The sequence below is a fragment of the Falco naumanni genome, chromosome 4, assembly GCF_017639655.2.
Source record: "Falco naumanni isolate bFalNau1 chromosome 4, bFalNau1.pat, whole genome shotgun sequence".
NCBI classification, from domain to species: Eukaryota; Metazoa; Chordata; class Aves; order Falconiformes; family Falconidae; genus Falco; species Falco naumanni.
Window position 1 is genome coordinate 40,082,053 of NC_054057.1, and position 24,682 is coordinate 40,106,734.

Below are 24,682 nucleotides of genomic sequence, written 5' to 3' on the forward strand. Positions count from 1 at the left end.
TTGTAAAAAAAAACATCCAACCAACCAACCAAACCCCTACGCCGCCCAAATGAGCTGCATTTGTTTTATACAGCAAAGAAGTGTTTCAGTTCCTGACTTGGTCCAATGTAGAGTCTTGAAATGAAAGTTGCGAGATAACACATCGGTCAGTGACAACACACACCAAGCAGCCCCATGTCCTGTTTCTGAGAGCTCTCTTTGGCAAGTGCAGAGGGAATATGAACCATCTACACCCATGTAAGTTATTCCCCACATGAGGTACATTTCCTACACCAAACCATTATCCAGCCGGAGCATTCCTACCATCTAAAACCTAGAGAACAGGACAGTGGCTACTCACCAACTGTTGTGTATCTCGCCTGGAATCCAAAGCCTGCAATGTGGGAGTCAGTGTAGAAGTTGAGCAGCGTAGGTCCAAAGACACTGACCGGGGCAGGGAGCTGATTACCACAGAGCGTGATGAGAGGATGTGGGGTAACCCTCGTCCCACGGAAGATGCTTAATCCATCATAAAGACAAATTCTGCTCAAGAGTGCTGGGGCTGTGTGGACATATAATGCAGAAGTGTTAGCAGTGTATTTTCCTTGTGATCTACTGAGCTGCAAGTATATAGACCTCACGCAGGATAAGAATTAAATTTTATATTACTTTCCATTCCAGGATATCAGGATCTCATTTGCTTGCTGAGGAAGCAACTGTCGATTTTAAAACATGCAGAAAAACTGAGGCAGAAAAAGGCAGACACCTTGTATATAAAACATCAGACTGGTCTCATTCAACACATCCTATCATCTGGAAAAGGCTCCAGGCCCCTTGAGTTCATGGGATGAGCAAACACCATCTATGAGGAGATGAGAGGACTAACAAAAGCATGGCTTGCCTCTGCAGGTCAAAGCAACATACCCTTTGTTACAGGCAACCAACTCCCTGGTATTTCTTTCCCCTAATGCAGAAGTCAGCAGTCAGTGCAGGGAATTTTAAATCACTAAAAGTGAGAATTTGGGAAAACAAATAAACAGTTCATACACTAACATGTTTCAGAGCTGACTTCTTTCTCAATTCCCTCAAACTCTGGAGTACCTAAAACCAGATTCTTCAGGTTGACTCAGAAGACTAAAAAAAAAAAATTCAATCTTGCAGTTTGCCACTGAAATGCTGTAACTGCGGCAGTCAGTGGACATCTGGAGATGACTGAGCCATAGGAAAACACCCAATGATTTTCAAGAGCAATCTGCTTTATGGGGCAAATCAGTGCAGATAGTAGGTTGAGTGAAAAGCGGCCCATTCAGAAGAACCAAAAACCATAGAAATGGGGAATGCAGTGTTCTACTATTTTCTCCTATTGGTTTTCAGTTTCTCATTTGCAATTAGGTTTCTGGAGGAGACATCATCTCTCGATTCCCTGCCCTTCCTGACTTCCTAGCCACCTCACCATGCGCAACCGTATTTGACTGAGACAAGAAGTCTCATAATACATTAAGCTCATGTAAGTTTAATGAAGGTCAGCAGCTGAGTTAGCATGCCAGGGAAATGTCACCAAAGAAGGACAAGCTGTGTTTTCAGTGTAAGGCTGTGAGTTTAGGCAGAGACCTGCCAAGCACCAGCCATCGGCACCCTGGGAGCTCAGAGCCATGTCACCGCCTCCCTGTCCAGCTGGGAGCTACAAGCATGGGGAGAAGTTGGTGGTACCCAGAGTGGTACCACCAAGGCATGTATGGTGGAAGCCAGAGAGGTTGGCATCATGTGGAAGTGAGAAGGGAGCCATGTGGGTTATACAAGAAAGCTGGATGAATGCTGTCAGTGAAAAACATAGTACACATCTACTGAAAAATGAGCTTCGTTAGATGTTATGCTTGTAGAACAACCTGATGTCTTCTTTGTCTTCGTCTTCATCATTTACAAGCATAATGGAAGCTGGGGTGTCACATGTTTGTTGAGGTTAAGTTATCACGTTCAGCAATCTGTTAGCAACAATGGGGCAGTTAAGGAAACCGCAAAGGATTAATGAAGAATTAACTAAATTTAACAGGAGAGATGCTGAGCCTACTGTTGCAGCAGAGTGACTCCTGCAGACTGTCCAGTCAAAACAAGCTGCTTCCTAGTGTTGCAGGAAACAGGATGACTCATATTGAACAGGATGACAAATAGGAATGGAGTGATAATTCTGTTTCACAAGAACAGCAGGGTGATCCCAGCAGTCAGGTATATTTTAGATCCTCTCTGGAGTTTTCATTTAAAGAGTCCTTCTCTCTCAATGAAGACAAAGTATTCTAACGTGTTTTACAATTATGGCAATAGGGAAATATGGTGTTTGTCTGACTCTAACAAGAGTAACTAAGCCAAAAACAATCAGCCACATCAGATACCTGATTATACTGTTAATAAAATAATTAATAAAAATATTCTTCATGTCTTACCCTATTATGAGAATACTTGACAGTGTGATTCAATTAAAAAGCATAATACACTTTTAAATACAAAAAAACAGGGGGGAAGAAATGGACACAAGTGCTATTTCAGAATGGAAAAAAATTGAGAAAGCAATTCAGGTCCTTTCCTGAAAAGACTTTGGAGAAAGGCATGAAGTGAAACAGATTTCTCAGCAAAGCAAAGGTCCACAATACCCACCACAAGTTGTTTTGAACTGCTGCACTGGGAAGAATAAAATGGCTGATGTAGAATTGTGAGCAAAAGTCTTAAATTCTAGCTTTGGATCCTCATTTTTCAGGCAAATATCATTTATGACCCATGAATCCTGGCAGGACTGATGATTAAATGATCTCTATCCTGTAACTTATTCTCTTGTTTACACTTTCCTTAATGCCTCATCATACTAAATGCATTATTATGTAAATAATGCCCAGCCTCAGCCTCTTCTGTTCTGTCTCCTCATGCCATACTTCCAGCCTCTACACATACTCAGCACATCATCAGCGATTCTCCTCTGTAGTTTATTTCCTCTCATTCTATCATCTTAGATCTTTTCTAGACCAAGTTCTGTCCCTTGCACTACAATGAAGCAGCTTTTCATGAGTCTCCAGAGATCTTTTCTTAGCCAGATGTCAGACCCACATCCTCTTTGAGCTGACAGGCACTTTCCACATAGCTGTCGCTGTTTTTCTTCATAAAATCTTGTCTACTAAGAGCTTTTGCTCATCCTTCTGGTATTACTGTATTCTCTCTTCCGATTCATCCATGAGGATTCAATGAAACATCTCCTCTCCTGTCTTTCTCTATCTCCATATTAGCTCTGTATAATCTCATTTGCAAGGACAGATGCAACTACTATCTCTGTGCTGATGACCCCGTAAGTGTACTTCCTACCTCCAGGCCTCTTTCTGTTCAGCCTAAAATCTTATTTCTGTCTCTCAACAAAACCATTCAACAGGAGAGCCCCGCTGCCCCCCCCGCCAAGTCTTCCATTCCATCCTCTTTATTTATGCCTCACCATTTTGCCTGCTCTCACTAGGTCCATGTCCATGATTTTGTTCTCTCTAGGTTTTCACATCCAGGCTAGATCTAAATACTGTCAATTTTTTCCATTTATTATCTTTAATATAAACTCTTCCCCATCCTTCACATAGCTATGACTCTCACCCAAGAAACAGTAATTTTTCCAAGATACTGTACCATTCGTTCCTCTAGCCTTAACAGTATTTCTTCCAAATACTGCTCAAGAGATCAATTATTTGGCCTGATGTTATGAATCCTTTTTCTTTGAATTGCTGTGTGTATTTGCTTTCAGGGCCTTTTGTTATCTATCTGCACTCTATTTAAATAATCATCTCTTGGTACTGCTCAGCTTTTGACACATTGACTCATGCCTCCAAAGTTCACATAGTTAAGAGCTTCAGTTGCCCTTACATTACAGTTTGAAATATGCTTTGTGCTGTCTTCCTTCCAATTAGCAGAAATTTCTGTTCAGTCTCATTACTCTCCATCAAATCATTTATTTGATATGATGCCTGCATAAAAACTTTGACCAAACTTGGGTCTCTAACTATCTGATCACTAATAACAATGTCCTCTTTCCATCTTTCTGTCTATAGCCATAGATTCTATTTCATTTTGTATTGAGGCAGAACCTGTCTTTTCATTTAAAGTTTGTAAAACTTAAAATAATGAGCTTTTGGTTCACAACTGTAGTTTCTGCTATAAATGGTAATGCAATTAGTACTTACTAATGTAAAGTAATATGCATATATATAATCCTATGCAATACATTAACCAGCTCCATAAGCACAAGATACTATTTTGAAATCAAGGAATTACAAGTCTTTCATATATACATATATCTATATATCTCCTCTTTCAAAATAACCTATTGCAAAACTTGGCTACTTTCTGAATTGCCTAGAAACAACTGAGAAATCAGATAAAAACAACTCCAAAATGAAGCAGTGACCCTATCCTAGATTGCAAAATTACAGTTATATGTTTAGAAAAAAAAAGGAGAAATAAACAAATTATTAGAACATTTTTCAGGCTGACATGGTATCAACACAAATACGGTTATTTTGTATGGACAGAGTATAAATACTACAGAATTCTAAAAGCAGGTATTGCAGGAGGCCCACAGCCATTTCCCCTAATTTTCCATGATTTGGAACTCAGATTTTATTGGATGTTACATTCATACTTGAAGAGTATTACAGCCATTTAATAATGCACTGTCATAGCTGTCCTAGAGGTGTATTTGTAGGGACATTCATCTGAATAAAGCTTATGACCAAAAGATGGATGTGATTAATTATTTCTTAGCTAGTAAGTTTACTAAGATAGATAAATAAGCTTTGTTTATTACTTTAGTATGTTAGATTTGTGTAGACTGCTAATCCAAGGAGGGAGGACAGATTTAGAATCATAGAATCATAGAATCGTTTAGGTTGGAAAAGACCTTTAAGACCATCGAGTCCAACCATTAATGTAGCACTGCCAAGTCCACCACTCATTTGTTATAATAATTTCATTATTATAAAATAACCAAACACAACAATGCAGGTGGTACTGCAAGAAGCAAGTGAAACAGGCAAATCATAAGAGAGGTTCTATAACTATATTCAGTTTTGCACAGGATGCAACATTCTTCAGGCTGCAAGTAAATCAGAGACTAAGCTAAATTCTATTCATAGGGTTAATCTTGCCTATGTTTTGCTGCCCAAATCTTAAGTATCTTGTGTAAGTTATTGTCTACTTCTTCTTGTAATAGTCAATGGTAAAGAGAGTGATGGGGGACTTCAGAAGGCATTTCATTCCACCTGTACAACACATCTGGTTTTGAGTTTAAAGTACTTTTTCTCTTCACTATAGGAGGAGATAAATCTAGATGATAACCTAAATTAGGTGTCTATTTTCAGAGGCTCAAAGTCTGATAAAACCAATTTTTCTACCTATCATGAAGCAGCCAATTTAGATTGAATTATGATCACAAAATCAACAAATGCAGTTCTTTCTTGCTCTGTTACTTGCTATATTTAGCGCTTAATAGAGAATTAATATTACGTACATGCATGTCATATTCATTTCATTTCAGATACTGACATTATATCACTGCTGTGGGTTAATGGCCTCATTTGGAGTTGTTCTTTATAATCAGAGCAGGCGTCTCATCATAATTGAAAACATAACTACTCTATAGCAGAGATCCGTGACTAACCCATGAAGTCATTCAATTTTGTACCACTGTGTCTCTGCACTACAGGCAATTACTTTCTGCCTTCTAATTTTCTGGAAAAGATATATCAACCAGTTAAAGTCAATGAGATATGTATGCCTTATAGGCATTATTTTAAATACTTCATTTCATTACTAAACAACCATGAAAAAAAACACAATTGGATTTCTTTTGAAAGGTCAAATAGGTAGTAAGTTATGTTAATTGGACGTGTAACTAAACTTTAAAAAGCCAGTCCAGAATATCTGTATTAAATGGTTAAAATTTTAAAGGCCACACTCGGCAACAATCTTAATCAGGTGCAATGCTTCCTTGCATATGGAATAGCTGTAAATGTTTTTAACAGATGCTGCCACAAGTTGTCATGCCTTTTCAAAAGAACTAAGGGAGTTCATGCTTGAAACCCTTAGGCACATGTGCCAAACATACTCAGTGAGACTGAAGAGTAAGTTTTCACTTTTGCATGATAGTTTATAAGATCATAGAATCATACAATAGTTTAGGTTAGAAAAGACTCTTAAGATCATCGAGTTCAACCATTAACCTAGCACTGCCAAGTCCACCACTAAATCGTGTCCCTAAGTGCCACATCTACACGTCTTTTAAACACCTCCAGGGATGATGACTCAGCCACCTCCCTGGGCAGCTTGTTCCAATCCTTGACCACCCTTTCAGCAAAGAAATTTTTCCTAATATCCATCTAAACTTCCCCCGGAGCAAACTGAGGTCATTCCTCCTTGTCTTACCACTTGTATCTGGGAGAAGAGACCAATCCCCACTGCCTACAACCTCCTCTCAGGTAGCTGCAGAGAGCAATAAGGTCTCCCCTGAACCTCCTCCTCTCCAGGCTAAGCAACCCCAGATCCCTCAGCCACTTCTCCTAAGACCTGTTCTCTAGACCCTTCACCAGCTTTGTTGCCCTTCTCTGGACATGCTCCAGCACCTCTATGTCTTTCTTGTATTTATTTGCATACCTCACATTTAAGTTTTCATGTAATTTCTGAACTTTTCAATCTTCTTTCCAATTTAAGCCCAGACAATTTCTCATTGCTACAGGGTTGTATTTTAAGATTTTTTGAAAAAACACTAATATTCAACTACTGAAGGAGTGTCATACTTCCTCTTTTAGAATCAAATGTCCTTTAGCTTATATCCACAGCTCTTTCATGTGATTGAGGACTTTTAGTTTGTGTAGCCTAAAGAAGCCTATAACAGTAAAGCAGCAAAATGCCCTACAAGAAGGAGAATATCTTTAGTATTTATTTAGCTCTGTGTTTATTATTATGTCTGTATCACTTACCTCTTTGCTTTGACCTTCTTGATTATAAAAGCTTGAATCCATTTAACTGAATGCACAAACAGAATACAGATCAGTAATGTACTCGTAGAGGTGTCAAAATTGGCATCATCTGATTCAGCCTAATGTTTTGTGTGTCTCCTGAATAATAATGTCCTCTAGATGAAGAACTTAAGATAATTTCTCTGGTTTACATTTCTTTTTTAAAAAAAAAACCAAACAAACGTATAGTAGCAGCTTGTCTTAGGGGAAGAAAAAAATGCTTCAGATAAAATCATAAATCAAATCTTTGTCTCAGACCTAAATTAAGTTTGGACCAGAATACTTTTGAATTCTAAACAGTTTGAAAACTTAAAAAGACAATAAAAGAATCCTATTTGACATTATTCTTTGGTCTTAAGAAAAATTCAAATTATGCACCCCAGTTTAATAACAAATTACTTAAAAATCTCTTAGTCTAGGTGACTTCACAGGAACCAAATTAAGATGGCCTCAAAATACGGGATGCCACCACCCAAGTAGTCTGGAGATACTGATTCCTTTGTGTTAACATTACATCTACACCCATACAAATTTGACCCTATCAAAGTTGGGCAAGTTTTACCATTGACACCAATGAGACCATGATATTAAACATATTATTTCTTGGCTAATTTTTGCTGAACTGGACAATCTCAAGAGGGACTTTTGTTCATCGGTGTATACAATGTAACAACTTTTCTACGTTTTCAGTTACTGTAGTCTTCCATGTAGTTTCACATGTATATGTTTGTACATCCTTGTAAAACACCTGAGTAAAGGTATATCTATTTTATCAGTTAAGGAAACAGAAGCACTGAAAAGAAAAACAGCTGGCCTAAGGTCAAAAAGATTGTAAGGCTCAATGGCAAAAAACCCCACAGAAGCAAAGACCCAAATTGGCCACAGTCACTCTTATACTCCAACCACCCGGCAAATTCCTGACTTCATTGCTGCAAGATATTCAGCAGGTGAGATCTAGCTTCACTCTTCAGTGATGCAAAACTGAACCCTGGAAACTATACCTGTAAGATGTTTTCTGTAAATGTTTTTCAGAATAGACCAGCAAATTAAACCATCAACCTTTTTCCATGACAGATGATTTGTATGTTCTCAAGAAAGAAGCTATACTTCATAGTATGTAGTGAAATTGTGAAGAACTAGTTACCTTCCAAGTGGAAAGTCTCAAACTCGAGGATCACCAGTGACTGTGGTCCCTGATCTATGATATAACTGCAGTTCAGGTTGTTATCATACTGACTAGGGTAGTTAGGAGAGACGATACGACCTGCTGGGCTGGTGAAATTTACTCCACATCCTGCAAACATAAATAAAGAAGACATAATCCAGGTGATAACATCATTCCAGTTTTGCAGTGACAAAACCAGTAATATGCACAAGGACCTTATCTCACCTTAAGAGGCTGGACAAAAAATCAGGGAGAGTAGTATATATCATGATGGCAAAAGTAGGTCTTGCACACAAACACAGCAGTGGTTTTGGGAAACACAGAGCCTTCCCACCTACAGCCTCACACAGTATCTTGGAGTGTCTTGGACAAACCAGGCCATAGCTCCTCAGCCCACTGATGAGGACACAGCACTGCATTCTTATGGGTTTGGAGCCTGCATGTTTCAAAATCCCTTTGTACATATAAATTTAGCTGAGTTGGATGGGGTGTTAATGGTACACATCAGCAGTTTAGCCTCATTTGAAAACACCCATTTTAGCCCAAGTGGTACCATTCTTGCTTCATGCCTGACAGCCAGGAGGATACAGGCTGCTGTAGGGCATTTCTGGGTCGCTTTGCTATAAGCAGAGGCAGGAAAGGTTTGCCATCCTGAACTTCTCAAGCACACAGAACTGCTCATTTAATGGAGCTCCTTCTGATCCTAATGACTTGCATGGCCTTGGGGTTTCTCTTTATTTTAAGCTACAGGCTTAAAGGAGTGCAGTGCATAGTGAAATGCTGGTATAAGATTAGCAGCAGGCATATGAAGCCTGTGATTGTCTCCACTAAGAGGTTGTTAGTTGGTACTGACAACACTAGTTCAGACATTATAAAAACAAAAGCAGTTTCCATTCAGAATTCTGTAAATTCCAATGGTGTCTTCCTCTAAGCACTTAATTTCTCACTGTTTTAATCTGAATCCAGTGAAGAGAAAGTGGTTTCCTTTGGCAGCATTCTACAAAAACATCCTGAACAACAGACAACAATTGAGCATCACCTCCTACACTTCTGGTGGGTTTGACTTTCCCAAGCAGATGCCACGATTAAAGAAATGAAGAGGCCCAACCAAGAAATGCCACTTGAGCTACATGAAATGCAAATACAACAAAGCAAAGCAAAGGCCTGAGCAGGTAGTCATTTCTTCTCCTGAGAGCAGTTTATGTGAAGGGCATGGGCTATACCATACACCAGAGAAATTACCACAGTTTCAGCATGTGCCTTGGAAAGAATAGGGATAAAAATTCTAAAGGAGGAACTGATCCTTTTTAATTTTTAAAAAGATTATAGCTTTAGCTTCCAAGTATTTTAACTATGGAGAAACAAATTCTTAAATTTTATAGGCTATTCTTTTTTTTTTTTGGCAGACTGGAAAGGCAAAAGTGGTTAAGAATAACTACAAAGTTATAGATGCATGGAGGATCTTTGGCAAGTCCAATACTGGAGCACACAGTAGCTCCATTGCATTCAGTAAGGAAACTCTTGGTTTCAAAACCTGGGCAGAGGCTTCAATGCCTTGTTGGACTGAGCTCTGAATTGCTACACACTTATCAAACTCCTCCAAAATGGACCAACAGAGCAGCCATCTGGCTTTAATATTACTTACTGCTTATGAAAGATGCAGAGAAACCTTGCCCGGGAGCATCCTGAGATTGAAATACTGTAGTTACCACATTGTTTGGAGCAACAACAGGACCAGGAGCTGAACTTCCACATCCCATGGTTAACAAAGCTGCTGCTGCTTCTTCATTTCCTCTCCACACCTGACAAGCCCAGATCAGAAATGGTTTAGTGCTTTCAAAGCCGTTTGTGGGAACCCACCAGGAATTGCATATGCAATTGTTCTTTCCATAGACTTAGGGTAGGATTCATCTCACTGAATCTTAGAGATCTAAACCGGAGCTAATCACTCTCCATTCACTCTACAATCAGCGGAGACAACTTCTCCAAGAAGTGAATCACAGTGAATAATTTAGGTTGCCAGAGCCCTCTGAAGGGCATCTGGATGTCATTTGTTCAAACCACTGCTGATAATAAAGCCCATGTAAATCAGGTCCAGGAAACCAGAGGAAAACATTTTATGCACATCATTACCTACCTCCATTTTGTCTCTGCGAACTTATCTCCATACACCCTATGACTATGAATGTCTGTGTAGCAATGAATTATTAAATGCAATCCTTACATTATTCATAAGTCAACAAAACCCAAAGCTGTCATGCTAGGGTAATATAGAGGCATCAAACTGGAAGATCTGGATCCCTAATATCTAGTTTTGCTAGTAAAAAATTATCCTATTTTCGTTATGTTGTATTCACTTGTTCAATGACAAGTATCAAATCACTCAGTTAACAAAATAATATAATTCACAAAAAATATAATAAAGAAACAGACAATTCTTAAAAAATACTACTTCAGCTGTACCAATAGCCAATTTAAGTTTAATCAAACCATGCATGCAAGAAGCACGTGCAGGTTTAGGTAGGTATTTAAGTGAAACCCTCTTCAGGTAATTACTTAAACATGTACTTGAAGCTCACAGTTTAAGCACTGAATTTCAACACACATGTAAATAAAACACAGGCATAAATGTTTGATGTTTCTGAGTGCTTAAATAATTTCCTGAATCAGAATGTTTACTGCCAAGGATTAAAATGTCTGCTTTAAGAAAAATATATTTACTCTAATAATAAATTTATTTTTCATCAGTGTGTTGGAACAGGTTTTTTACTGGTACTTTATACCAAAAATATATTAAAAAAAAATATATATATTATTTTTAAAATAATGGGTTCAAAAGAAGTCTAGTGGTACTAGAACAACCACATGAAATAGTGGTTGCTCTAAGCAACCATTCTAGAAAGGGTTATCCAAGGTTTAGTATGTAAGTGTGGACACATGAATCACCTCATTCATCTGGCCAGGTATCTGAGGCAATGGATGCTCAAAGGATTAATATAAACTGGCATGGCCAAGATTTTGCGAAGTCACTGTTGATTTTGGATTCCCTTTTTTTGGCTGCTCAGAATAAATGGAAGAAACTTGCACCTGTTCCACACTTTTTCATATCCAGACACCTTCATACATCTCAAATTGGACATTCAGAACTGGGGATGGACATCACCAAAAATTTCAGATTTTTCTCTATGGAGAAAATCTCCAGCTGACATAGTTTTGACTATGTCATTCAGAACGGTTTAGAAATCTGAAATTAAAGGACCTTTACTGAGTGGCATTAAGACTTCCATGTTAGTGAAATTTATCATTACATACTACATCAATTAATCGGTGGAGCAGGCTATGAAAAGATAAATCTATTAGGTGGTTTTTTTCCACAGCCTTAAAAAATGAGTGTAACTGTGGTTTGTACATTAGTAGGTATAGATCAGAATCAGTAGGTATAAATCAGATGTACAGCTGCTCAGGTCTTCCTACATGTTGTCTAATTACATTTGCCCTTTTTTTTCAAGTGGGAGTTGTACTGCTGTGGAGAAAATGAGCACAAAACCACTGAACATATGCCAAATGCCTGAGAAAAAAAAAAGACCCTGAAAAATTCAAAGCATGTCCACTCCATTCTATTGCTTTGAAAACAAGCGGCTCTTGACAACCTATGAAAGACAATAATGCTATCTTTGTTTTCTGAGATTAAAAAAGGAAGGATTAATGCAACTTGGACAGTTTATATACTTATATAAAGAACTTTTGTGAAATTATAGTGTTACATTCCTGTTTTTTTACTCACTGGAGTAATTGAAAAGGACTTTTCATTACACTGTATTTTCTCATTATATCCTGGTTTTGAAGTCATATGTACTTTTTTTATATTTTTCATATTTGGGGGAGCATATAGGGTGATAGGACCCTGCTGGAAGTGGAACCTGAAGAACTGATAAAAATTAAAGATATATACAAGCCAGTTCTCAAGGCACACAGAAAATTGACTGTATTGGTACAAGCACTTCAGTTTGTATTTCCTGAATTTTGTGCCTTGACAATCCTAACCGTGATGGTTGAAAATAAAGTATTCTGGAACTGTGTCTTCTTAAAGCAGTGCTCTGCTGATCTAACACCAACAATTATTTTACCTTCACATAACTGCTCTGGCAACTTCCATTGGTATCTGGAATCTGGAAGTTACTGTGGAAGTTCATCTCCAGGTGTTTGCTTTCATGTGTAATGATGGTCCATGTGCATCTGGTGTTCACGGGAAAGTTTTGAGGCCAATGAGGAGACTTGATCATACCATTATCTGAATGAATGATTCCACCACATCCTGGAAAAAATAGCAATAGGCAGGAGAAATGTTCAAATATTTCCCGTTGGTGTCAGCTTTGACTGGCTGCTTGCTTCTGTGGCTTCAAGAGCGAAACAGGAAAACCCTGACACCCATCCAAACTTCATTTACCCCTCTTTTAATTAATTTTCTTTCTCCCACCCCTGCAGCAAGGAGGTAGGTACACTCTAGAGAAGGCCTTTCTTTGTATTTCACTTTTTCTTCTTCACAAGCTCCTTCTCCTTGCCAGTTCATACCCTTTTGCTGTAGTCCCTCTATATACTGCTGACAAATACAAGTGTGTGTTGCTCAGAGAGAGAGTAAGGGTCAGAGATACATCAACGAGGAGCTGCTTCTGAGACTGTGCAGGCTCCTTCCCACATCCCACAGGATGCACATCATGACTGACAGCCATTCAGAAACCCCCCTGAGGGAAAAAAGCTCAATCTACTGCTGAATCCTCTTTTTTTCTCATTCTGCAACATGCGAATATTGCAGTTCCACATGTGAATCTACCCAAGGCGCATCTGTTCACCCAGGGCTAAATGGTGACTTCTCCTCCAGCTCAGGGAGCCCTGTGGATCTCAGTGGGATTATGGAGAGGGCTGAAAAACATGCCTTTAAAAATTGTTAACAGATTCATTTATAAGGGGGAATAGGTGGTCATGGCTCAGTGGCAGCTCATGTTCTCATACATAATAAGTCTAGTTAATTTGAAACATACTCGCAAATACCATGCCAAGAATAATTTACTAGGGCTATGTGTACAGTACTAGCAACCCATTATTATTTCAGAGACGATCTAGTGAAAGGATGAATAAAGAGCAAAGAAAGGTTTGTAACATTCTACTTTTTTTTTCTCTCAATTAAAAAATATGTATTAGCTTTAAAAGGAAGACTTTGTTTTTCATTCTTCTATGTTAGAAAAAGTAATTGTGTTTAGAAGGATACGGGGCCAAGTTTTGGTCGCACAAACGTGAACCCAGAGATTCTCAGTGGACAAATGAGAAGAAAGCTGAAAGGAAACCAGGTACACAAAAAAGAAATCTCTTTTCACAGAGAAAATACTGACTACACATCACACATGTATGCTAATGTCTACTACATCATTGAAGATGGCCCTCCTTGCACATGAAATCTCAGTGACAACAGGGAAGTGTCAAAAAACCTGCTTAGGTGACAGTGTATATTCACACAAGCACAGACTAGTGATATTTTTAAGACGACACCCCATCAACTGACTGTGTGACTACTGCTAGTTTATTAACTGATGGAAAGCTGATCAGCATCAGCCAGAAGGTTTCCAGATGGAGGTGACACTAGGGAAAATACTGCCAGCTCTGTACTGAGGTAGGAAGGCACAATGAATTCTGCCCTGCCACCAATCAGCACATCTACACTTGCCTTTAGTCACCTCCTGAAGGACAGCGTGGAAATGGTGAGCTACCTTTTTTTTTTTTTTTTTTTTTAAATCCAGAGAGATGATAATTTCAACACAGGGAAGATGAACTTTTTTAAATGTACCAATTCAATCCTGGATGTGTACCAACTTCAAAGACATACCAACATCTCCACTAAAGTGCAAGAGTTTTAGGCTGTTGTCACATGTGCTCTTTGTTCTCAAAGCCTCTCTGTTGAGAACTCTGTTGAGAACTGACCCTTTTCCAGTTTTAAAGTGTTTAAACCAAGTCAAACTGTGAAACAATTCTTATTCAAGAAATGAAATGTCTTATAGTCACTGACAATAGATACCACTGCTGGGAGGATAATGGGCATAGTATCAGTTTGCAGACATCAAGAAACTGCCAGTGGGAGGCTTAAGAAGTACAAAATCAGTCCAAATTTGATTTAATTGTGTGAGATCAGACAACACTGGTTTAATACTTGACTTCTTTAGTGCTGGTTTCTCTCAGGAATGCTGAAGATGTTGGCATGTATTTCTTTCGTTCTTTAATGCAAACTTAATTAAAGAAGAGGAATCCTATTTCATTTTGTGATTGAAAGTGCTGTGTAGGCATGATGTACTGCTATGTTAGACCTAATAAAATCAGTATTTTTTTCTCTTACCTAGAGATTCTGCTGTCCATGTTGCATAAAAGCCACCTCCTTGAATTGAGTGATCAGAGTTGAAGATGACAACTAGCTTGTTGGAACCAGACTGAATAGTCCCAGGGGATGTGTTTCCACAATACTTTCCTATGACAGGAGACCCAGGAGAGCCACCATTCAGGATTGTAACAGAGTCCCACTTACAAAGCGAATGATTTTCAACGTGGAAGGCTGTAAAAGAAAGCTGCAACACACAAAAGTGGCATTCAGGAGCTAACACCAGCCACACCAGAGGAGAGGTTAGAGCAGTTCCAGCCAGATCCCATAGCCATTCCAGCATGATTTCTCGGTATGCTCAGAAATCTGACCCTCACTTCACCTCGATGCTTTCCTGCAAGTATTGTTTGGAGCCTTGCCACTGTAAGTAACAGCAACTACTTAGCATGAAGGCAGAAATGGAAGAGGAACACACAGGTTCAAAACTGGCATTATTGGGACTTAACCATATGTTTGAAGCTAAGTATGTGCTTCAAAAGGGTCTTGAATATGCGCAGGTTTCTGGTCATGAAATCTGAAGTTGCACTGTCAAATATAAGTAGCTATGTAAGCAGAAAGCCTTGGATTGTTTTCTTCCTATTATTTTGAGTCAGAATACTTAACAATTGCTAAAAATAATGCTAGTTTCCATTAAATCTGAGAGAAACAGTTGCATGGTTGGTTCCTGTGGCCCCAGATGCATCACATAAATAGCCTGGGCTGGGCAGGCAGCTTCTGACCCTGTCTCCCTCCCACACTGATGCTGCTTGTCCTTGGAGTGATATGCACATGGGTGGGATTTCCAGTTTAAAGATTTAGATTGATGATCCAGTAGATTCCTGGATTTGTTGATGTTGAAATATTAATGTACACTAATGACTGCCTGGCCCTCTTTCCATAAGATATTTTTTACCAGTTCTAGGATTGGCATCGTTGTGGAAAAGTTTAGCAAATACATAGTACTTCTTCCTGTAACTTGTGTGTGTATTCATTTCCAAAAGAACTCTGCTTGAGGCAAAGACCAAATACAAATTTAGCTCAAATGGTTTCAGCTCAGAACTCTACCAATAAAAGAAACTTGCAGCTTACGCTGGAAAAAGTTTGTCTGCCTTCACAGAGGGGGCTGCTACTCAGTTCTTTTAAAAGTTCCATCTGATTAAGATTAGTTCTGCTTTAAACAAATTTGTGGAATAAACAGAAATTTTGTGTTCCACTAAAATAATCCTGTATTCCCTGAAGTATCTAGGCAGTGGTCAGAATATCATGCAGTAGAATAATTCGACCTATGGGTCTGTATTTCTAAAAAACACCTTTGTAGTTGTAAATAAGGAAAACATGATAGGGAAATTAGTGAAAGACATTACATATGAAAATCTCCAATGTGTTTTTTATGAAATTGCTTTTCAGATTATTTTTCTTACCTGGACCACAAATATCATTGATTGAACCTGTCTCCAAAGGATCAGTCAAATAATTCAGTATGTGAAGTTTAGCACTGCTTGGTCATAAAGGTGCTTAAATTGGTGTCTCAGCAGTTTGGCTCAAGAAAGTAGCACCTCAGGCAGCCCATTAACAGTTACTGGGAAATAAAGAGTAGCACCTCACTGATGTAATTTGTACCAGCAATCACATTATCTGCCAGACTAACCATTAAGACACCAAAGTAACTTTCTAGTGGCTTTTAACTTTTCTGCCGATAAAAAAAATTCTATTCTCGTGACAGTGAGGATATCCACGCTCATCTAATAACATGAGTTATTTCAGTTTCCTAAACATAGAAAGTCACTATTTAAAGCACAAGTCAGTGCGATGCTTTGAGGTCAAGTTAGACCTTTCAAAAAGCACAATCTGGTTTGGTTGTGTTATGTTTGTTTCCTCCACTTAAGTAAGGCTGATGGGGAGATATTCCATTCCCCCACATTTCTGATTTCCCAAATTGTCTCAAACCTGTTCCTCAAGACTCAGAGGGTGCTTCTCACACTGCCAGCTGTGCACACAATCATAAAGTTGTGTTACTCACAGTGATGGTTTCGCCTTCAGGGGCTTCCAGCAACCAGGAGCAGCGACTCAGAGCGCTGTAAGGCTCTGGGTAGTTAGGACTTGAGATAACTCCCCTTCCACCTGACTGTACACCCCCACAGGCTGAAGAAAAAAAGTAATATTGCAATATATTTTCAGAACTGAACACTATAATCACATGAGTGAAAGATTATTAAGCTTGTAATAATAGCACTAAAATATATTTAAGTTGGACTGATACAGGTAAGGATGAACAATTTATCTGGGAAGATCCAAGTTTGAAAATCTTTGTCATTGAATACTGAGTAAACATATTCAATGACCTTGAAACTTTGCATTTATTCTGCTACTTCATATAAGTCTGTGAAACCTTCACCAGCTGACACTTACAGCTGCCTCTTCTACCTTATCTTACATTTATTTATCTCAGATTCCTAAGCAAACCAGTGCCATTCTTAGACCAACACAATCGAATCAAAAACTTGCTGGTGTGTCTAGATAAGCACCAAGGCTAAATTCAGCTGTGACAGGAAGAATAGTTGTGCTGGCATGTAAATGGCAAAGTTGTGTAATTTGCACTGATACAGCTTTAAGTGGATTTCAAAATGAGTGCAAAGGTTCAAGCAGCAGAATGCATTTCAGTCATGCTAGCACTCTGAAGGCCTATTCGAAGTAAGTCAAACTTGGCTGGTGTTACCTGTTACATCCCTATTCCCAAGAGCAAGCAGCTGTTCTGAGTGTTGCACTGCATTGCAAAAACTCAAATGCGGTTCAGGGAATGGGAACAGTAAGGCAGAAAATAAATCTGAAAGTTCAATTGCTAGCATATGTTTGCTTTAGATGGATATGAACAGTGGCAGGCACTGTGTAACTTCTGAGGACCTCTTTGAGAGCTGATCCCATAGCGTGTATTCTCAGTATCACCAAATGAATGGCAACAACCCTGAGAAGTGCCTCAGTCAGCAAGGGCAACAGTCTATCAAGTCATTTACCTTCAAACGTGTAATGGGCCAAGAATCCTTTATCTTCTGTGTTTCCATCACTTACAAAGTGTACCCAGATCTGGGGGGCAGCTATGACTAGTGGCACAGATGGTGCTGCCTGACCGCAAAGTCTGGCTATTAGCTCTCCATCAGCATCCCCTGAATAAAGAAAGAAAAAAAAATACATTTTTTGAATCCTAAAAGAGCTACAATAAAGAATACCTAGGCAAACACGCATTTCAAATTGTTTTGACTAGAAAACAGAGAAAAGAATATATCACACAATAACTGACGATTTGTTAGGGGTAGAGTGCTGCAGTTCATTGCTGGGATCTAAAACTTAACAAAGAAGTTCTTTCCAAAACTGTATTAATAATCCTTTTAATATCTTGGTCTCCTTCTCTCCTGTCCCTGCCATCCTGCATACTTTCATTTTGAATGACCCCTCACACCCAGAACCACAGAAACTGTCCCAAAACTGCAAGTATTTTGGGGCAGAACAGCGGGAAGAGATGGCCTGAGGACCTGATCACATGGAAGACTATTGAGCCTGTTTGACATCCTCATTAACGTCAATTTAACGGGATTTTGAGTTTTCTACCATATAGGGATGTACTCCATCCATGAACAAGCTGTCACTATTGTATTAATAGCAGACATCTCTTTCCTAGCGAGCTCAACAAACTGTTCTCTGTATGGCAAAAAAATGTCAGCATTTGCTCAAATCACTGAAACCTAAAAGGAAAGCACAACACAGGCCACTGCACTTCTGTGACAATGCGTTTGCTCACGTTGGTGTAAGTTCTTATGCATCACACTGGTAGAAGTGCCAGTTTCTGTTTATTACTGATATATTCTCAGCAGAAGGAAAACAAGTGTAATAGTGTTCCTCACGACATCCAGGCAATGCCATTCCAGTTTGCTTCTTTAATAACACCAGACTGCTGGTCTTTAAAAGTCTCCATTCAAAAGCAACTCCTAACTCCATGCAGAGTGGCAGGCTGTTCTTGCAAAGAAGGCAGTAGAGCAAAAGTGAGAAACTTTACACACTCTTCAAAGCACTTTCACAGTTATTCCAAGTAATGTGGCTGAGTTAACTTCATCTTTCTGCCATATATAGTGACACAGCCACCATTTGAACTGCCTTAAAGCGTAGGGATAAAAGGGGACATATAACAGAAATCTATGAATGTAAATTATACAGAGAAATTCTAAAACCTGTCTTGTTAACATGCACTAAAAATGATACTGAGCTATAGAAGCAGAAGACCTTCGTGCTAAATTATGGTTTGGAAAAAAATAGTAGTAACTACTTTAAGCATTAATATTTGACGTGTAGTTTTTCTTTTTTGCACTTCCTACAAGGTGATTAACTGTGTGACCGATGTGACCCAGGTTACTTGGTCTCTGCAGTGTGAAAACTCACACCAGTCACTGCTTTCATGAATGGCCAGCTGGCCAGACATATAGACTGTTGATAAACAGAAAATGTATACACAAAGACTGTGCTGTAAAATTTGGTTCAAATTGAAGGGAATGATCTGAAAGACAAAATCAAGTCGTCCACAAAAGCCAAAAGTTAGGAGTATATTTCACTGTACAATATGTTCAGCTGTATTACCATGTGCAGAATACATACACATGCCGGATAATTTAATAACTTCATATAAAACCTTACCCTAAGAAATTTGAAATATTTATCTATTTAGATCAAATATTTCTTATTGAACACAAGAAGTCGATTCTGCTTTTTTTTTTTTTTTTCTTTTTTTTTCCCTCCATTCAGTACCACGAAGTGTGTTGTATGGGTAACTCAAAAGAATTTTACGCATCTGAGCTTCATTTGGGGCTCTTGGGTAACTTACTGTTGAATTGGACCTTTCCTCAAGTTCATATCTGCTGTGTTGAGAGTCTTAAACAGCACCTGCCTGAGGGTTTCTGCACTATTTGCATCTCAGTGCTCACTAATGTTACTTGTCAGCATACACAGATGAATTAGGGCATTCTGCCTTTGACAGGAGACTGGTTGTGAAACTGAAGATCCATCAGCATGGCCAAAATGAACATTACTATTCAGATGACAAAACTGTGTAAAGCAAAACAAGACTGCATTTTTTCCTCTTTCTTTTGTAATTCCCAGAGGCCTGAGGTTCACAGCAGTGAGAGTAGTGGGAACTGATGAGTAATGGACTGGATATATTTTGTTATTTCTTTCTCTGAGTTCTCTTTCTACTATTTCCCAGCTCCAGTGCATACATGGGAGGGAATTGTTAGGCCTCACAGCTATGTGTGCTTTGGCTCTACACAGGACAAACCGATGCTATACAACCAAGGGCTCTTCTTCAAATGAATGCAAATAAGGATATAACAGATTCCTGCTCTCACCCCCCACCTTTCAGAAACGATTTCCTGGTAAATTAGAACCTGTCTCTCTGGGACTCACAGTTACAGCCTCTCAGTGAAGAAGACAGCTGGAGCTTTTCTACTACACTTGGCATTAGCTGAGTGACTTTCATATGACATTTCCAGTTGCTTGTTCTTGTGGATAGCTAAAGATGCTCAAATTTGCAGAGATGTTACTGATGCATTAATCCTGTGATTGTTTTCCTTTTAAATGCTTTAGTCAGTAGTTTGTGATGCAGTCTCATGGGAAATAGGGATTTGCTTTTGAAGAACTGTCTTAAAGAGTGCAAAAGAGAGGTATGAAGAGGGTATGCAGCACAGGGGCTAATAATAATTAAAACATTCTTTACTCCACTCCTGCTGTCCCTGAAGATATTTCAGGAACAGGGAGAGAATGGGCTGTGGACCCAATATATTGTGTTGATGACTCCAGCTTCTCCTTACTTCCATCTTTAAAGGGAGGTGAAGTGAAATTCACATTGTCCCTTGTAAAGAGAGTGTCAGGTGTGTACTGCAACCACCAAAACAATTTATCCCCCTGAGATACCTATCCAGTTTTCCATTTTCTCCTCTGATCTCCTCTGAAAGAAAGGCTGACCAAATTCATGCATCAATTGCTGTGCTAGTGAAATCCCACTCCTGGTCTAGGAGGCAGCATGGAAGGCATGCATGTGAACACTCTCAAATATACAGGTCCTGCAACAGTCATTGTCTTCAAATATATGAACAAGATTTGGCACACAGTTGCACAACCAGGATCTTGACAGGCTTTATCCCTTTTCCTGCTGAACATACAAACCTATTCGTAGCTCTAGGTAGTCGTACTGGCAGTCCTGGTGATGTTCCATGTGGAAATCTTCGAAAGACACATATATGGATGAATTATAGTGGGAGGGGCTTTCAATGGTCCATTCACAATTCAGGTTACTCGTGTAATTTTTGATGCCATCATAACCAGGAGAAGAGAAATTCCCACCTGCATATCCCATCAGGGTTCCCCCACAAACTGCAGAAACAAAATATAATTTATCTTAAAATAGTAATAATTCTTGTATGAAGAGAAATCTTGCCCCTGTTTTTCAGATAATGCTCATGTCAGCATGCATATGTGCTGATTAGATCAAAAAATTTTCCGTCTTCTCCTTTTTTTATAATTTACTGCTGCATACAAGACAATTCTTGCCTGGTGTCCTGGAATTTATTGGCAAGTCTTTAAAAACACATGAGTAAAGCAAAGAACAAGAATTATGCACAGTATCAAATAAAATACTTCAGCAGTGCCATCAATACATCAAAACAGGCATTATTTAACATTTTGATAAAATTCCCCTGCAGCTCCAGTTCAGTATTGCTCAGCCCTACCCATTACCCAATTTTAGGCTCAGGAGAAGATTTTTCTGGAACACACCCTCAAAAGCAGTACACTTTTGCTATAGTAGGATGCTTGGGGGGGAGTTGGAAAATCAAGTTTGAAAGACTCAAGGCTGTAGTAGTAAGGCTCCTCCAGCTGCCTCCGCTCTGGAGGCTGAGCTTGCAAAAGTAGGTTAAGCTGCACTTTCTCACAAGCTACAATAAAATAATTACACACGCACGCACGCACACCCCGAGTAATAAAGAAGCACCTGAATTATTCAGTTTGTCTACAGCACTGTGCCTTTTGGATCTTTTCATGGAATAAGGCCATTTCAGCCCATCTTTTACTCCAGACTAAGTACATAACAATAAATCAGTACTAATAGTAAAGGACTATGATCCATAACAGAGGTTATTCTTTTGATTTGAAGTTTGACATAACAGGCAGATGAAGTCTGTAACCCCCAGAGACTCCCCATTTTTTCAAGTCCTTTCAAATAATTGAAGATACACATCTACTCCCATCCAGAGACGTAAGAGAGGAAAACGGTATCACAGATTTGTTATCTGTTTAGGTCATTTTTTTGACATGTGCCAGTACTTTAGCTGTGAAATGACTCACCAAAGATCAATCACTTAATTCAGAAACATACACTACCTGCATCTTCACTAGATGAATATGAGACACTGAAGCCTCTCGTCGCATGGGACATATCTGTCACCAAGATGACTTTCATTGTGTTTCCAGAGGATTTTACCTCAGTGCCTGGATTTACCTCTCCACACAGTTTGGCGAGCTGGGGAGAGTTTTGTCTGAGGCCATTGTAAACCTGTTGGGTCAAAATAAACTCTTCTGAGATCAAAATACAGTCTTAAGAGCATCTCCTGTATCATTTAACAGTGCTTCGCATCTTTAATACAAGGGTCAGTGGTGTCACGCATAGGAGGTTAGATCCCAAATCTACTCAAAACCTTGGAACAAACTTCCACTGCCTAGAGTGGATGAGGCTCTGAAGTGAAACAGCAAAAATACCTTGCCTATTTTGGTGAAGCACAAACATATTGCCTCTCTGCCTCTTTTTTTTTCTTTTTAAAAACAGGAATTGAAATGGTTTTACTGGAAAAAATACTGTACTTAGCTCAATATTTATATCTTCAATCACTTAATAATGCCAGCTACTGATCATATTCATTCCATTTCAAATGACTGTCTTTGTATTCTTGTTAAAGCCAACATCATCTTTATCAAAATCTTCTCCAACATACTGAGGGCTGGTGGGCATTTTTTATTAATTCAAATATTTCACTTGATGATCCAGAGGTATTTTGCTCAATTTCCTTCATGCAGCCTTTAGCCTAGGACTTAAATTCCTTCTTTCTAATTCTACCTCAGCAGTGCAAGCAAGGCAGAAATATCCACTGAGATTTGGAATATATTAGGGTGTCGAAGGCACAAAAGCTGGCAAGACAGATCTTCCTTTAAGAGATCATTACTTCATTAATCAATAAAAGCTAGCTCCCCATGGTGTCTAAAGCATCTGCAAAGGAAAACAAGGGAAACATCATCTACAAATCTCGAGGGAAAGCTACTTCACCCCCTTACACTTGTGCATGGGCCAGCATCTGATACTAAAGCCAATTCCCATGTTTGCACTGCTAATCTGAGCAAACGGGAAACTAAACTCGATCTCCCATTCCTGCAATTTCATAGAGGTGTCACGTTTCTGAGGCATTTGTACATCTGAACATGTCCAGTTCTGTGTGCCAGGTTTGGTTGGTTGGTTGGTTTGGGGTTTTTTCCCTCTAAATAAGCAAAAATCTAAAATAACCATGATAACCAATATCTATCTTTTTGGAGACGGAGGGTGATAAACAGGTAGAATTTCTTGGGTTTTCCAGATTTCTCTTTCAGAATATGCAAATGCCAACCCAGTAGTAGCTATTTGTTGCAATCTCTGGCTTTCTCTCCCTCTCTCTCTCTTTTTATTTTTTTATTTAATTGACAACAGTAACAACAGCAGTAACAACCTCCAAAGTCAAGAGACCTGAAACCAACTGATGGACTTTGTGTTCACAGAAAAGAGACATTGAAAGCTTTCAAAAACCCCAGAGCTTTTTTCCATAATCAATAAAGAGCCAATTCCAATGATTTCTTGAAGTCCTCCCCTCTGTCTGGACCACAAAATTTCCATACTCTAAAACAAGCAGATGAGTTTAGACAACGTACAGAGCGAACTTTTATTTATCTGTTTACTTCAGATTAAATTATAATTTGTCTTAAAATCAGATGTAGACCTATAACTGACATTTCAGATCTATTACATCCATTAATGCTCCATAAAGGGATTAGGAAGAGCATTTTCTGCCCTCACACCCAATACTCACAGCCACATAATCTAATGAGCACCTCCAGTGTTCTTCCGTTTTCATATCATTAAAGGTGAGAGTCACACGCCGACCTTCTTCCACTGTGATCCTCCATTCACACACTCGGTTATGTGGGTATAGGTTGGGATAGTTGGGTGAAGTAAATGTTCCAACAGGGGCAGTAATATCCCCACCACATTCTGAAATATCCAAATATTGGGACACTTCTTAAAGTATTGCTTACAGAGTTAGAGCAAAAAATCATTAATAATGCAAGAAAAAGAAATGATGAAAGGTTGATTTGATATGCCTATCCTGTCCATATGTTTGTCTGAACAGCAAAGTCCCAGCCAGTCTTTATCACTCATCCATAAATGTAGTTAAATATTAATTGACCATAGCAGCTCCTTTTAGTCTAATTATTAATAATCCCTTCTCTGAAGGGCTCATGTCAGGCTTCAGAAACCTAAGTGACCCACAGACTTTAATGTTAAGTGACACAAGCCTTTCACTGTGGCAGGACTGAGGCATTTTTGTCTTTCACGTGCCTGAGCAGAGCTACAAAGAATGAGCAGGGTCTTGGAGCAGATTATAATGAAGGATGCATTTTTCCTCTGCTGGTTAACAGAGGTAGAGAAAAAGCTTTCAGGGATTTTTATCAACATCTTCTCAGTACCATTATTTTCTGGTTTTCCTATTTTAGGAATATCAAACTGTGCTCTGAGGAAAAATACTAAAGGTCTTGGGTATAGAGTGCATTTTTCTTCTAAGACTAATGGAATAATTTTATGAGTCTACACTTAAGTTTCCTTTTAAAACACAGAGATATAGTTTAATGGGCTGCAGTGAGAGATTTAGTCCCTTTCCTCACCCTTATGGACTCCTGCAAAATAGTCTAATATGTGTATCCATCTGTATTAAATTTTACCTAAATACAGTTTCGCTTTCAGGGTTGCTTAACAGGGTCCTGGGAGTAGAA

The 24,682-nt window shown here is 38.9% G+C and overlaps 1 protein-coding gene across 12 annotated transcripts in view; it reads right to left on the reverse strand.

The window, feature by feature from the left end:
• The window catches only part of CUBN (cubilin), a 155,164-nt gene that overhangs the window by 20,379 nt on the left and 110,103 nt on the right, over nucleotides 1-24,682 (reverse strand). For 11 of the 12 annotated variants that reach the window (XM_040593691.1, XM_040593689.1, XM_040593690.1 and 8 more), the window contains 10 exons: nucleotides 23,722-23,903; nucleotides 21,995-22,166; nucleotides 20,783-20,989; nucleotides 17,590-17,739; nucleotides 16,599-16,720; nucleotides 14,561-14,786; nucleotides 12,306-12,493; nucleotides 9,824-9,980; nucleotides 8,158-8,307; nucleotides 341-541 (listed from right to left, as the gene is read on the reverse strand). In XM_040593691.1, the coding sequence (XP_040449625.1) occupies nucleotides 341-541; nucleotides 8,158-8,307; nucleotides 9,824-9,980; nucleotides 12,306-12,493; nucleotides 14,561-14,786; nucleotides 16,599-16,720; nucleotides 17,590-17,739; nucleotides 20,783-20,989; nucleotides 21,995-22,166; nucleotides 23,722-23,903 (1,755 nt within the window). Of the gene's footprint in view, nucleotides 1-340; nucleotides 542-6,974; nucleotides 7,021-8,157; nucleotides 8,308-9,823; nucleotides 9,981-12,305; nucleotides 12,494-14,560; nucleotides 14,787-16,598; nucleotides 16,721-17,589; nucleotides 17,740-20,782; nucleotides 20,990-21,994; nucleotides 22,167-23,721; nucleotides 23,904-24,682 lie in introns of those variants that run through there. The other variant, XM_040593701.1, reaches the window with a different exon arrangement.